This window comes from Sciurus vulgaris, assembly GCF_902686455.1.
Source record: "Sciurus vulgaris genome assembly, chromosome: 12".
NCBI lineage: Eukaryota > Metazoa > Chordata > Mammalia > Rodentia > Sciuridae > Sciurus > Sciurus vulgaris.
This window is the reverse complement of record NC_136473.1, coordinates 71,389,686-71,406,411: the sequence shown is the minus strand read 5'-3', so window position 1 is coordinate 71,406,411 and position 16,726 is coordinate 71,389,686. Positions and strand designations below refer to the sequence as shown.

General features: G+C 36.2%; 1 protein-coding gene across 1 annotated transcript in view; it reads left to right on the top strand.

Annotated features, from left to right (window-relative positions):
• Positions 1–16,726, top strand: part of RPS6KC1 (ribosomal protein S6 kinase C1) — a 209,600-nt gene that overhangs the window by 141,762 nt on the left and 51,112 nt on the right. The window contains 2 exon segments of the mRNA XM_079107120.1: positions 13,680–13,727; positions 14,902–15,034. Of these exon segments, the coding sequence (XP_078963246.1) occupies positions 13,680–13,727; positions 14,902–15,034 (181 nt within the window).

Sequence of the window (16,726 nt, the reverse complement as noted above, 5' to 3'; positions counted from 1 at the left end):
AGAATGGCAAATGCATTTTGATTCTTTGTACACAAATGGGGTCCAACTTTTCATTTCTCTGGTTGTACGTGATGTAAGAGTCACACCATTTGTGTTATACCCATTTTCTTAATACCCTTTTAAAAATGTATCATTGTTTTTCTTTAGTGTGGTTTCCCTCTAGTTTATTGTCCACACTCAGAGGTATCCAGATGAACCCAAACTGTAGACACAGAAATGCATTGAACATGTAGGTATGCAAATGAATCATGTTCTACCTCTCTTCCTGGAGTGTCTTCTTTTCCTTTTCTTCCTCACTTAATTGTTGTCTTCTCTTCGAAGACTCCTTTGCCTTTCTCTATGTCTGATCTAAATATCTTTTGCTTGTGTTCTTTTAGTGCCTTGAATTTATCTCTCATAGCATTGATCCATATTGTACAGTAGTTTTTGATCTTATTTCTGTGGCTTTTCCAGTGGACCTTCAAATTGCTCAAATGACCAAGCATGCATTTTGAGTAATTGTGAAAGGAACAGGAAGAGACAATATATGTGTTTGAAAATTTCAAAAAATCTGTGAGTCTGTACTACACCTGCAGCGTCAGAGCAAGAGGGTATTATGAACTGAAAACTGTCAAAACTTTACTCTTGTTCCCATGTTCACCATCTCTCACAGAGCACACCTGTAGATTGTTGGCAGGTACTTTGTTGCAGTCACTGAAATTGTCAATTTGAGAATGAATGTTTTGCCTTTGTGTTTCATATGAGCTTTGAAATATTTGGGAATTTTTCAGAACATGAACACATTGTGTTCGTATACTAAATAAATTCTCTAGGTCACATTAAAATACTGTTAAATTTTAATCAATACCAGAAGTTAGGCTCCATCTGCTACAAAAGTACAAACTCATTAAAAAACATTTTAAAATAATAGTGTTTAAAACTTCCTTGCTCTTGAGACATTTTCTTTTTACTTGGGAACAGGCTCCTTTTGATATTGTGTTGATGGGCTTGAGTATGTTGCCCTCATGTCCGTTATCATTATGAGTGGTCTCTATTAACTGACTGCGCCAGTTCTGAAAAGAGAACAAAATGGATATATTTGCTGCTTTTTAGGGACTCATTTCAGTTTTCAGGCACTATAAACTGATTCAAGCATATTTATAGAGCACCTTTAGGACAAGAATGAAAATATTAAACCTGGCTATGAATGGACAGTGAAATATATAGCAGCCTTAGAGTATTAGGTTTTTCTCCAAATGAAAACAGAGATTTAAAGCTAAATATGTTAGACTGTACTTTTAATTGAATTAATTTTCATCTAAATTTAACAGTGTCAAGTCATCATCTCAAGTGAACTTCAGAATTCAAATCAGAGAAATAGAATAAATGTATTCATTATGAAATTGACTGGCATGAGCTGAACTTGGGCCTATAAAACAGAACTTTAGCATTTTAACCTGTCTTTAGCATAATCTCTTTACGGCCTTGGGCAAGTTCTTCATAAAAACAGAAAACAGACAATCAAAATGAGAATGACAAAGGTGTAGAGATCTAGCATTTAAAGCGTTTGGATCTGAGAAGAGCCTCCTAAGTGGTTGTTTTCCCTAGCTCTTTAGCAATTCTGTTTTAAATCCAGTATTTCTGTCTTTTATATTCTGGCATTTGCTATATTTATATCCAGTCTCCTTACAAAGACACACCATGTCCTTTGGAATCAGGTTTTGTGAAGTAATAGATGTATAGGCCTAGGATTTGAAAAATTACACAAAGTAAAACTCTTTTTCATATATAAAAGACATTTCTGTGATAGATTTATTGTTCACTAAATCATAAACGTCACACCCTAGTGATATCATTTAGGAATGGCTAGCATTTATTGACATTTGTCTCATAAGAATATAAGAGATTTTAAATTCATTTTTGTGCTTGAAATAATTACACTCTGGATTATTTATTGGAGAATAACCTATATTTTGTATTTCTCTAGGGCAGGACTAGATTTAGTTATTTGTGCCATAATCCAGTGGTTTGACCAGGTGACTTTTGAAGGGAAGTAGATAAGCTTTTTCTTTTTTATATTTTTTATTTAGAACTGTTTTAGGGTTTACAGAAAAATTGAGAGAAAGGTATAGCAATTCTCCCTATTCCCACAGTGCTCACACATGCACTGCTTTTCTCATTATCAAAATTCCTCACCAGTGTAATATATTTGTTGCAGTTGATAAAACTGTGTTCGTATTGGCATATCATTATCACCCAAAGTCCTGTTAAATTAAGTTTAACCTGAGAATGCCTCTGAACTTATGTGAGGAACTGCAACCTTGCTTAGTACATAGGCTGACTGAAAAACAAATTTAGTAGTATACTGTGTCAGTCAGCTTTTTTCACTGTCACAGAATAGATGAGATAATCAACTTAAAAGGAGGAAAAGTTTATTTGTAGCTCATGGTTTGGGAGCTTTCAGTCCATGGTCATTTGACTCAGTTGCTTTGAGGCTGTGGCAACATAATACATCATGGCCAAACGGTGTGTGGCATCCAGGAAACAAAAAGATAGAGACAGTGTTACTGGAGGTTGACTGTGGAGGGATCTTTGGTCCCTGGGTTTAATTCCCTAATGATTAGGGCAATTAACCCAGTGCAGAACAGAAGTATAGTGAGGCAGGGATGATAATTAAAGCAGGTTTATCATAAGGTGAGGGAGAGGCAAGAGGAAGTGAGATACCCCAGTGAGAGGGGTGGACAGATTGGCCAGGACTAAAATATGCCAAAATGATTAGGCTTTGGGCTTTTGTTAGGATAAGGGGTGAGAATGTACAGTAGCATGGAACCTTGGAGTGGCAGGTAGCCACACCTCTTCAGGCCCAGTGTTTGTGCTCCTGCACTGTCTTCCCATTTTGGGGGAAGTCGCATGCCTGCCCTGTGTGAACACTGGAGATGTGCGCCTGTGAACTTGGGTTATTTTGCCCTTTCTGGCCTACTGCCACTAGCAGAAGGTCAGCTGACCCCTAGAGCAGCTTGTGGGCACATATGCGACCTTAGGAACATGTGTGCCTAGGTAAATCTACAAAATGTGATGGCTCCCTTTGGCGAAATGTGAGGGGAGGGAGACTAGTGGTGCCTTTGAGTGGCTCTCAGGAGTCTTCCCAGATTCCTAAGATAAATTTCTTCCATAGCCCCACCCATGCAGGGGGAGAAGGGAATTTATATCCTTATGGCATTGCATAGAGAGTATTGAGCCCTTTAGCAGAAGTCTTCCTTTCTCCTTTCCCCCTCTGCCATATCTGCTCCTCTCTAGCTAGCTGCCTACTCTTAACATAGGGTACAAGGTCCCAGTATCCCCTTCCAGGGCATCTCCCAGTGACCTAACTTCCTTCCTTTTAGTAGGTCCCACCTACTAAAAATTCGACCAACAGCACCATGGACTGGGGACTAGGCCTTCAACACATGGGCCCTTGGGGGACGTCAAGATCCAAACTGTACATGTTTTTGTAACAAATGTCTGAGTGTCAGCTAGTCACACAACAGTCACCGGTGACTAACTGATCAGACCATGTTCAAATAAGACAGATGCTGAATTGTAACCATTTGAGTTGTCTCTGTACCTTATATCCTTTTTCTGCCATACATGCAGCCTAACAATGTTGCTGGGTAGAGTTCTCTGAACCTGTTCTGGTTCTGAGGGCTACCTGATTTGTGAAGCATTCCTTCTGCAGTTAAACTCTACTTTTTTTGGTCTAAAATTTGTCTAAAATTTGAACAGTCCTTAGTTTATGTTAGAGTTCATTCCTGGTATTGTCCACATTCTATGTGTTTGGATAAGTGTATAATGAATTGTTCACCATACTGTAGTTTTGTCACCTCAGCTTTCTTTTTGTTGTTGTCTCCCCCCCCCCCCCTTGAGGGGCAGAGGATTTGAACCACGGTCCTTGCGCATGCTAGGCAAGCGCTCTCCAAAAGGAGCTATTTCTTCAGCTCCCACCTCAGCTTTCTTTTGCTGACTTTTATGTAACATTCTTATATCTTTTTGCTTTCAGTCTACTTGTGTCCATAGATTGAGTGGCCTGTAGATGATATACAATTGTATTTTTTAGATTTAATTCTGTTATTCAAGCTTTTTGTTTTGAATGGCATTTTAATAATACATTTATAATCAAATAAATTTCTAAAAGTGAAAAAAATAAAAATAAAATGGAAAAAAAGAAGTTTTTCCACTTAATCACATGCACCCCCTCTACCTGTTCACCATCTTCTCTCCCCTGTTCCTGTCTTTCCCCACTACCCACTCTGGTAACCACACTATTCTACACTCTGCTTCTATGAGATCAACATTTTTAACTTCTAAATATAGGTGAGGATATGCAGTATTTGTCTTTCTTTGTTTTACTTACTTCACTTAACATACTGTCTTCCAGTTCTACCTATGTTTGGACCCATTTTTAAATCAGGTTGGGTGTGTTTATATGGATCTCTTTGTGGGCTTTCTATCCTGGTGTGAAATCTATTCTATCTGTTTATCTGTTCTTTGTGTGCATGTGTATGTATGTATATGTATGTGATGCTGGGACTGAACCCAGAGCCTTGTGTATGTTAGGCAAGTGCTTGACTATTTTAGGTATGTCCCTAAATTTTTTGTTTATTTTCTAGCTGATATCAGTGTCTTGCTTATCATAACTTTGTAGGAAGTCATGGAGTTGAGTAATGTCAGTACTCTTAATTTTGTTCTTCTCCTTCAATATTGTGTTGGCTATTCTATGTCTTTTTGCATCTCTGTATAAACTTTTGAATCAGTTCGTTGATATCTACAGCAAAAGCATTTAAAATTTCTATCTTTTCTGATCCTAACATTAGTCTGTGAAAGAAAAGCTTTGCCAACCATATTTTATTGCCCTTTGAAGAACTGGAACAATGTAGGAATGGTTAACCTTTGAATTTTGAGTAAATTATATTTTGAATCTGTTTTAGCAATACAAAAATGCTTTTCTTTTCTAATATTATGATTCATAATATATTCATAACATTTCTTGGAAGGTAAATTATTCAGGTAGCATTTGCTATATTTTTAGCCATTCTCACAGTGACAAACTGTGATCCTTAAAAAAAACATCATGAATATTGTTCAAGTTACTAAGTATTCACAGGTATAAATCGAGTTTTACATGGGGCATCACACATGATACAAGATTATGTTAGATTATAGAAACTATACATAGTTGCATTCAGCAGGTTATGGTTGTATTAAGTTTAAGTAGAGGGGAGAACAAATGGGCTTTATTATGAGAGTTCTTATGGCACATGAATGTTTTAATAATGTTGTAGATTTAATCTAATTTATAACTAATTCCCTGGATTAATATTAGAATGAACACAAACTAAATGTGTTTGTTGCCATTTTAAAACCTGGAATTAAAGGTTGTTTTTTGTATAATTTTCCAAAAAAAGATTTTAAATGTTGATTTTCTTCTAACTACATTTAAAATATATTTTAAAAAAGTAGAAAGCAAAGGTGAAGTACAAAAAATTAGTGAATTTCTTTTATGATGAATTTATTTCATTATTATCACTGAATAAAACTAGGTTTTTGAGGTTCTCTGTTTTAATAAGCCATCATAGTATTTTGTTTTCAAGTAGGTTTTGTGGTAAAAATGTCACCATAAATAGATGACATTTTTGAGTAGCCAGTCATCAGGTTTTTTTAATTGTTATTTTGCAGATTTTGTTAAACTTGCCTCAAAGTGTATTTTCTTTGAGTAATGTTTGGAATGGGAGTATGATTGTAACCAGAAAAACAAGCCTTTCAAAACCAAGTGCCTTACTGTTGTGACCACATAAACAATATATGCTTTTATTATTCATAGACTGAATAACACCTTAAATTTTATATTTCATTTTATTCAGCATTTGCTTATTTTAAATAAAATTGTACACTTTAAAATATACTTACTTTTTGGAAAGGAAAATAATCAAGTAATGACTTAGGTATATTCCCTTAGTAGTATATCTCTTGTATTTTTGTTCAGCTGTTGGAGTCCCCCATGACCTTGGGTGCTTTTTCTGTGGGGTGACTGATGGTTCCTGATGCTCTGCATTTTCTGGTAGCTTGCCTGTTGCCTGCCTCTGGGTTCATCATTCCCCTTATGCTGACTTAGGCAGTATTTCCTCAGTCTCTTATCTTGGGGCTTTGATGCATATGTTCTGAAGGTGGCCACAGTGACTTTGGGTAGCAGCAGATGGTAAACCTTCAGGCTGCCACCGGCTATACTGGTGGTAAGTTGGAAAGTTAACGTTTGATGAAGAATCAGTAGTGCATATGAAAGAGCTTTGACTGCTGAAATATCTTTCAATTAAAAAATTAGCATACTAAAACCTTTGCAAATGTCTGGGCATATAAAGAAAATTAAACTTAGTTGTTTTCTTATAAAGTAGTCAAACCCCCTTAGTTTTTATGTTACTTGCTCTTCCTAACTTGGTTCTTTTTCCTGTGTAGTTGAGAGCTAAGGTAAGTAGATAAACTGCAATAGGGGGTGTTTTTTAGGATAAATGCAGTTTACACAGTTGTTTGGATAAATATTTAAAGTATACTTCAAATTATGGTATTTGTGGTTTTAATTACTAAAAAGAAATATAGATTTTTGAGGATTACCTCCATATAGTACTCATAGATTTGGTCTGTTGTTGTCTACATTGGAGATATACCTGGATTAGATAGAAGCCTGAAGAACTCATCCTGCCTCACAGAGCTATTTCACTTTGTTCTGAATTAGTTGGTGTGTCTTGACTTTGCCATTCACAATTCCTTTTTTGCAATGTTTGTTCACTTTATGATAATGTGCTGTGTTGGATGTTCTGGCACAAATAAAATGCTGGGAAGGCTCCAAAGGATTTTTATTTTTTGTTCCTCTTAAATCCTAGAGGTACACTTACTCTAGGTACATTACTGAAAAAAATACTTGGGAACAGTAGGTTGAACTGTCCTGTAGACTAGAGTTATAAGTGTCTATGTCAAATTTTACCCTTCAAACTTTACTTTGCACCAATGAAACTTTTGTGAAACCAAGAACAGATTGGTTTTATGGCATAACACGAGAGAAGTGTCTCTACACAGTCTGTTCATGCTGATGCTTTTGACGCTGCAACTTGTGATGGACAAAAGCTGTGGGTGCAGCATCTTGCGCTTTTGGAGTGGTTGGGCAAGGGTACAGGGAACATCACTAGCATTCTGAGGCCAAAGACAGAATGCCAGAGCCCCAATTGGGGGAGAATTATTAGTATTAAAGGTCACCTAATACCCTTCCTGTTTTCTGGTAGTTGAATTTTTATGAGATGCCTTATGACAGTAAGGTGTAGAATTAGCAGTAAGGACACATTTCGAATATCATACAGATACCAAATGAGATGGGTTCCTAGCAGAAAACAGGGATAACATTTGATTATCATCATATGGTATTTGGGAATGAAAGCAAAGTTTTAGTGCTCTAGGTTTGTTGTTCAAAAGCATTTCTACAGAAGGACATCATTACCAGCTAGTCTAATGTTATTGCTGTGAGGTTAATTAAAAACTCATCTAATCCTAATCAAGTGTGGACCATTTTTAAAAGAGAGTACAGTAAGTACAATCTTTTTCATCTCAAATTATGTTAAAAAAAACCTGTTATTTGCAAAATTAAGCTTGTAAATTTTTTGTGGCTTATTTACTGTGTCAATTCCATCCTTTTGGAGATGCTTATTTTTGTGTGAATAATTAAACAGTTTAACTTGCACAGTGGAAGTTTCATTCATATTAACCCAGCAAACATGAATTGTACTGTGATACCACTGAAGGACAGACTGTGTTTGTTCACTATGACCATCCACGTAGGCTTAAATATTCTTTTAATTTTATTATTTGTTCTGGAGTCCTGTGAACTCCTACCAAAATAGAGACCAATGTTCCCTCAAATTACCTAGGTAATATTTCTTTTGAAAGGAATTGGAGATGAGAGTTATTTTCAGAGACTTTCAGACTTCCAATGTTAACATTTAAATTAAATATCTAAAAAGATTCAAGAGTGGGGTAACACATAATCCCCACTGCAGGGAACTCTCCATATTTCTTCACCCCAGTCTTTGTAGTAGCATATGTATTCTCCAAATATATTCTTCTTAACATGCTTAAAAATCATTATTTGATGTTTCTGGCGTACTTTTGTCCCTCTGTCCTGTCTTTGCAAAGGTAGGGTTTAGTTAAATGTGAGGCCTTCCTTATGCTAGGAATGAAAAGACTCAGACCTATGATCAATTGGAACTTTAACTACTACTGTAATGAGAGAAGAGTGAACAAGTGTCATTGTCCTGGTGGAATTGAAGAACAGATGAGACTAGGTCTCAAGGGTTAAGTTGTCTGCTTTTTTCCCCCAGTTAGGAGCACTCATTCCCTATGTTGGTATGGGCAAAGATGGAGTAATCTCTTCTGTTAGAACATATGCTAATACAGTGCTGATAAGTAAGTGTGAAAAATGAAAGGGAGAAATACATTAATTGTATTCTTTCAATAAGGTATGCTATCCAAGGTAATTATTTCATGACAGTTTCAGCTATAGTACTTGTTTTATCATGAAATAAAAGATGGTTTTAGGAGCCTTTTATTGGAAAGACAATTGTATCAAATTAGTACAAATTAGATTTTTGTCTTTATAAAGGTGAACAAACCCATGAGCAGTTTTTAAATTGATGTGTTCTAGTCTACAAATGAACAAATTCTGTTTGAGGGTTAAAGAAGCTATTATTTTGTCCTTTATGCTGACAGCTTCATTACAGATTGGCCTACTGTTGGCATTAAAAAAAATGTTTGGCTCCTTATGATCTTTGTGCATGCAACTATAATATTAATGCAGCACCATAGTACTGTTCATTAAGAAATGGCTCTAAATGAGGTTGAAGCGTGTAAATTTGGAAAGATACAGATGTTAAATGCAGTCGTTTCTCTGTGTATACAGCCGTTCCTCTTTGTGTACAGCCGTATGGCTAATAATTTCTAAGTGGCTAAAGCTCTTGTTAGCAGGAGTGCTGGTGTGTTAAGAATGGCTCTATAAATAACTTTAAGAACTGAAGTTGAAGGTGCTTCTTTTAAAGACTATTGTTAACTAAACATTATTGCCAAACAGATGGAAAGCATTCACTAGCCTGATGTTTTTAGGTCTAATTATATTATCACCAGCCCTGTACGGCTCAGTTGAAGAGGTGTATCCAGAGGCCAATTTATAATCATTTAGCCAACACCTGTTTGGGAGAAATTGACAGTCAAAGGGCACATTTAAAAAAAAAATCACATATGTTCTTGTGTTTATTGCCTCAATGTGAACGTTGTCTAGTTGCAAACAAACTTGGTAGGAAAAGAAAGTAAATGTAAACAACATAGCACTTCCCTGCCATGCTTATCCATCTTAATTTGGCCTTTTTATCTGATCCGCTTCATGCTTCATGGCTAAGTGAGACCAGCAAAGAAATATCACTCCTGATTTATGCAGGTATATTCTGTTCACTCCATGAGGCGTATGGTAGGAAAAAGAAGCTCTTTCCTTTGATTGCTTTGTCATTTGGCTTCCATGCTTTTTACCTAGTGAGATGTTTTCTATTTTGTGTATATGTGCCTTATTCAAACTTGATTGGCTTTCTGGTGAGTGACTTGAAAGGGTCACAACTTATGTAAACATGAATGATACTTAAGGAACACTAAATGTCTTGAGTCACTAGCTGTCCATTGAGCCTTCTTTTGTACAGAAGGCTACAGCGCCTCCATTTGCACTCATGATATGTTCTTTTAATTTTCAAGTTTTATAAATGCATTTCTGTGCCTTGGTGGTTCAGATTTGTGTGTTCAGATTTGTGGTGAATAAGCTCAAAGGGCAGTTGAGGACAGAATAGGTCTGTCTATCTGAAAACAATCAAAGCCCAAACCTTTGAACTGATGACCCCACCAATACTTTTATTTTAGTGTTTTTCCTTCTTCTGACATCTTTCATTACTGAAAGATTCATATGTGTCAACCCCATTTTCTTTTCGCCCCTTACTGTCTTGGGGCAGTGTGGCCTCTGTCCTCAGCAGTTCACTCCATAATGCCATATTGGCTAGTCACCAGGGACTTCCTCACTGCCTTGGACAGTGGTCATTTTCCAGTCCTTGTTCTTCAAGTTATCTCTCACTTGCTTGGATAGATTATTACTCTCATATTAAGTGTTCTCTTTCTCTGGCATCTGAATCACTCTGTTTTCCTGTTTTTCTTTGTACTTTTCTCACTACTTTTGGTCGTTGTCTTATCTACCCACAATATTCCAGTCATGTATCACTTTCAAAATTCAGACACAAATAGCATAATATACTATTTATGTATGTTATAGCTTAGTAGTTAAAGAAGAAGAACTCTGGAGTCAGACTTCTGGGTTTAAATTTTGCCTCTATGACTTCTTATCTTGGTGCACAGGTAGTTTAACAGTTTGGTATTTGTTTCCTCATCTGCAAAATTGATTAATAAAGACCTGTTTGGATTGTTGAGAGCCTTATATGATTTAATTTCTTAAAACCCAGCACTTGGCCTGGTATAAAGGAGATATTCTAGTAGGGTCTCATGGGTTCAGCTTTTATCTTTATGGAGAGTGCTCAAGTACAAATTTTTAGTTCTGACTTGTTTTCTAAGCCCAAGTCCCATATTGTTATTTTCCAGACTTTTAGACCAGAATTAATGAATTATATGTTTATCGAACATTTGCAATGTTCAAACAATGTGTTCTATAATAGAAGAAATGTTTTCTTCTCTACTGCTGTCATAACAAATTACCACAAATTTCACAGCTTAAAACCATGAAATTTATTATCTCAGAGTTCTGTAGATCAGTAATGTTATACAAGTGCTGACAGTGTTGTATTCCTTACTGGACTCTTTGGAGAAGAATCTGCTTCCAAGCTTATTCAAGTTAGCTGAATTCTAGTTGTAGGACTGAACTCTGTTTCCTTGCTGGCTGGCAGCCCATAGCTTGTGTTTGCTTCCAGAAGTTGCCCATAGATTCCTTCTCAGGCTCACAGCAAGCTCCTTGTTTCCTCCCTTTGGTTCTGTCCTGTGGTCTATGAATCTCAGAGCCAGCAACCACACTTCCTTCTTGGGCTCCAATCTCTCTGTTTTCTTCTACCATATCACTTCTGTGCTTCCCATTTCTTCTGGTAGGAGACAGTTCTCTGCTTTTAAAAGTCCATGTGATTTGGTGAAACCCATCTAGATAATCCACGGTAACCTCTGTCCCTTCATTACATCTGCAAAATTCTTTTTGCCATACATAGCCTGTTCACAGATTTTGTAGTTTAGGGTATGAACATCTTTGGGGTCATTATCCTGCCTATGACATGCCCATAAAGAGCTTGAAGTTGGTTTGGGAGAAAGACGAGTGAACAAATAAAACCAAATTGCAGGGTTAGAGATGCTTTAGTAGAAGTCAGTACTGTATAAAATGGGAGAACAAAGGAAGAAAGTCATCTAGTGTTATTGAGAGAGAGGAAGAGTGTGATATTTGAGCTGAATATGGAAAGATGAGTACTTGTTTGGTAAGTGACTGTGGAAACATTTCATGGAGAAGTAGCAGCAATAGTGATAGCATTAGTAACCATTGGCTGTACTTTTGTAAGATCGTCTCACTGAAATCCTCACAAATGGTAGATACTATTTTTAGCCACCATCATGGGCTCTACACATGAAGCTATGATGTCTTCAGAATGTAGAATGGGAATGTAAAATTATCCCATTGGGTTGTTGAAAGGATTAACGTTGATTACACATAGCTTATGCATAGAACATAGTAAATGCTTAAAACATGGTGGGTAAAGAGAGACTGGTTATGAGAAGTGCTTGGGAGGTAGAATTGACTTGTATAGTTTACCACAGGGGCTCGTATAATGGGGGGGTTGAAGGGCGCTATGTCAATAACCACTCAGACACCTGAAGCCAGGTAAGAGCAGGCGAGAGCTGCTGACTCATTTATTGTGGAAGCTTCTTCTTCTTTTATTGACGTGCAATCAGCGCGTCAATCAGCGCGTCACACCACTTGACACCACCGATCATTTAGTCTCCTAGAACCACCAATCATTTGAGGGTTTTGTATTTTGCACCAATGGGGATATATGACTCCACAGACTTGGTCACTGGTTCTGAAGGTAGGAGATGTGGGAATTCTGAGTGGCTTAGGGAGCTCTTGGATTTGGGAGTTTGCATGGAGGATGGCATTATAGGGGGAGGAAGAGTGGCTTTGTTTTGTTTTATTTTTGGTGAGGACAGTTTGGGGAAGAGGAAGGGATGTAATCAGCAGGTACTGGTGTTAATATTCTGTTGCAACTAAATTGGAAATTGAAATAGTATAGGTCAGATACTCTTAAGAGAGGTTAAAGATGGAAATGGTTACTATTTCAAGTTCATCATGTCTGAAAATGGGATTTTCCATCTTTTCAAACTGGTTTCCTGTCTGAACATTCCGTTGTTCTCACCATTCTTCAATTTCCCCAGCTTAACTTTTTCTTTTATCCTAGATTTTTCTCCCTCCTCTTTCATTTAGGGCTAGTAAATGTTTGACAGCCAGCTCTCTGAAAGGGAAAACAGACTCCTTTTGCAGCATTTGTTGATTTTTGTGGTGTAGATACTTCTCCCTCTCAATGGTCATTCCAGTCTTGTGCTGCTTTTGTGCCACAGCGGCAGATTTGAAAAGCAGCAAGAGACTACACGTGCCTGTGAAGCCTAAAATATTGCTATCTAGCCCATTGCAGAAAAAGTTTGCCAACCATTGCCATAGTATGTAGAAATAATAAAAAATTAACATGGTGGGATAATTTCTTTGTTCATTCCTCTAGTCATCAAGATGGAAGTGGGTGGCAGTTCAGGGGGGCACTGTGTGAGATCATGAAGGATCTTCATGTCATTTTATGCAGTTAGACTTTTTCTCTCAGTAAGCCAAGAGGAGCGACGTGATCTAACTTACATCTTAAAAAGGAAACCTTTGCTACCAATTTGAGAATAGACCACAGGGCAGCAAAGACAGAAGCAGGATATCAGCTGTGAGTGCTTGTGTTACCAGCATGGAAGGAGTTGGTCTTTGCTTGGGTTGAGGTAATGCATGACATAGTGAGGGGAGTTTGGATTCTGGATCTATTTTGAGGATAGAGCTGACAGAATTTGCTGATGGTAAAAAGAGGAGTTAAGGATGGAGCCAAGGTAGAGAAGCAGTACCAAAAGGATGCCTGAGGTGGTGTGTGGAGCCTGGATTATCAAGATCATATATAGCAAGTGGCTGCATATGAGGTTTTGGGAAGGAAGTTGAGACTTGAACATTTTTTTTTCTTTCTTTCTTATTCTTTTTTTTTTTTTCCTATTTCTTTCTCACCATTTATGTTCCATGAGGAAAAACTCTATCTAAAATATTTTCTATACTTTTAAGAAATTCATTAAAAAAAATCTAGAACACATAGGAATATTTCTAAAATATGGGTATTTTTGGGAAAGGAAATCATAATAGATTCTATTTTAGCTAAGATTATTTACATCCTGTGATTTGGGGATTTAAAAGCAATCTATTCTGAAATTAATAATTTTGGGGGAGTGATTTCCATCCCCCAAAACTCTTAGTTTCTAGAAGTAGAGTTAATGTTTTATGGTGTTATGATTAAATTATCATTCATATTTTTATGTAGGTTTTACTTGTAATGGACACAAGGACAGAACAGACATTCATTTTAAAAGTAAGTTGAATTTGTATGTTTAATGTATTTTAAAATTTACTTTCACATTGTGTTTTTGAAAGAAAAGATATTTAATATTTGTTTTGCATGGATGTCTTAATGTTTTTATGTTTGTGGTGGATTTGTATTTATTTTTTTCTGTCCTTTCATCACAGTTAATAAATGTGCTATAGCATACCTTTAAAAAGAGTTTTATGTTCTGGAATATGGAGGAAATAATTTAAATAAATTGAAGAGTAATTTTTGTGCTGCTTAAATGAGTAGTGTGTAATTTAAATACATCTTTAATAAATTTTGTGTAGTTTGTGAATATCATATACAGTCTCACTTTTTATTATGACTTTTTAAGAACTGAAATTTTGTTCCAGGTATTTGGGAAAGTGTTATTTACATCCCTGGTTCTTGTTTTGATCTAACTCAATTTATAACTAATGAGTAAAATGATGAAACCCCTCAATTTCATAATTGTTTTTGGAATGAATTGTGATAGTATATATATTCTATGAAAATTCTAATATAACCTTTTCCATAGCATCCAGAAGGTGACTTGATTAGTTTTGTATTTCCTTTCCTGGTACTTCTCTTTTGCTGATAAGGCATGGCAGTAGGTCACATTGACACATACTGAAACACATTGCTTTTTATGAATATACTTTATCATTGACATTTCCTCAGTCTTTGAAACCAGGGTATGATACCAGAAAACACATACGCACACTTGTTCTCTTGGATGTACTGTAATAATCTTTGTACTATTTTGAAATAGAATTTTCAAGTTGTTGGTTTAATCTAGGAGTATCTTTTGTGTTGCAGGAATTTGAATTGATCTCACAACGTCTCCTGTTTTAAAGATGTACATAAGTAAAATCAAACTTAAAAGGTCATAGAGAAATAACTGTGTGTCATCCTGATGACTTAGTTTGAGAGCATCTCTAATAAAAACACTGACCCACGTAATTGATTTTAATGGCAGCTTTGTGGCATCTTCCGTTCCCTGGATTCACGCCAGATGCCATCAGCGCAGCCTCCAGGGACTGAGGGGCATAGAGCAGCAGATGAGTGGTTTCTCTGAAGCCCGGAGTAACTCGGATAGATTAGTTTGGTTGATAAACACAGAGCACAGCAGGCTCCAAAGGCAACTGAGGGTACAACTGACCTTTTTGTTCTCTGTCAGGGTCTAAGGAAAAGCAGTGAATACAGCAGGAACAGAAAGACCATCATCCCCCGCTGTGTGCCCAACATGGTGTGTCTGCACAAGTACATCATCTCTGAGGAGTCTGTATTTCTTGTGTTGCAGCACGCGGAAGGTTGGTTTGTAGTTAGATTGTTTATGGAGTGAAGAACGTCACCTGTTTAGCTTTCTTGTTTCTGTAACATCTTTCTTACTTCCGTCATTTCATGAGCAGAAAAATATGTGAAACATATACAAGAAACTGTTTACTTATTCCTCTGCTCTGCCTCCCCACTTAGAGATGGGAGGGAAAATGAAAACCTGTGTGCACAGCAGATTTCTTTTGAACTATATATAGTACCATTCTTAAGCATACTTTCTTTTCTGGTTTCTCATAGAATTTACCTAATATAATGAGAACCTTAATGTGAATGCATGCTAGGAGGGCTAGACTTTATATTAGGGATTTTATTTGGTTCTCTTTTCTCCACTAAAAAGATACATTTGTGTTAGATGACTAAAATGAAAAGTATCCCCTGAAGAATTAATTAATTACCTCCTTTTTATTGAAGGCCAGGGTGTTTGCTTAACATTTGACATTACCTTGTTATTCTGATCTGAGTTTTTATGAATACAGCCATTGGCATCACATATGTGTACAAAGCAGAAGCATGGGGCTCTGCCTTCAAACTATTTATGAAATTTTAGTTATTAGTGAAGGGAACAGGTGGCAAAAAAAATTATGTTTTGATTTGGTTTTGCCTGTTAACTCCTGAATTTAAATAGTCTTTTACTGAGAATGACTTAACATAGCATATAAAAATAAATGCACTTAATACAAATGACCTTTTGGTGCTTTTAAGAGGTATTTTTAAAAATAGAAAAAATTGAATATTTTTCATATTTCATAAAGGCATTTTTATTTTCATATTACTAAGAATAAAGAACTATTGTACTTTACTAATTGGTACAACATCCAAATTTAATACATTTTCCCAGGAAAAGCAGTCATTGCTTTTTAGAATGAGGTCTCTTATAATAACTAATGCAAGATTTTTGATGGGGGCAATAAACTATTAATATTGTTTATTATGAAGTACAGCACAAGATAACTACAGATGGAGGGAAGACCTCCATATGCAGTATTTAATAGGAAATTCAGAAGGGGCTTCATGGTCTCACAGGTATTAAGAGAGTTAATTGCGTGTGTGAATTGGATAACTAATTCACCTTTGTTCAGACATTATAGACAGCTTTTATCTGAGGATACCAGTGCATTACAGACATTATTGAATTAGAGGTCATGTCATCTGATAGCGAAATACAGCCACCTCTGGTGTGGAACAAAATAACTTGCGTAGTAATAATCCATAATAATTTAGAACAAGGTCAGTAGGATGAATGTAATTATAGTCAATATTCTATTACCCAGTGTGGATTATTCATGTTGGAGATTATCTGTGGCAAGTTTTCAATCCTAGCTTACCTCTGTTGTTTGTAGCTCTATCTTCCCCTTCTTCCTGTTCCTTCTCCAAATCATATGTTAGTTTTTCTTTTGCTATCTTCCATCTTCCCTTATACTTCTTACAGCTAGTATTTCAGCTGATTTTCCTTTACAATTTTATAATATCTTAAAGTCATAGACATAGAACTTTTAAGGTTTCCACTGTTTTAAATAATCTTTACTCTTTCCCCTTACATTGACTATACCTGACTTTGGTTGGGTACATAACTGTGCAATTTGTCCTGGATTATTTAAATTTGGGATGAGTATCTTTTTTGATATTTCTTTTAGGTATCTATTATTAGAAGGTTTTAGAATACAAAA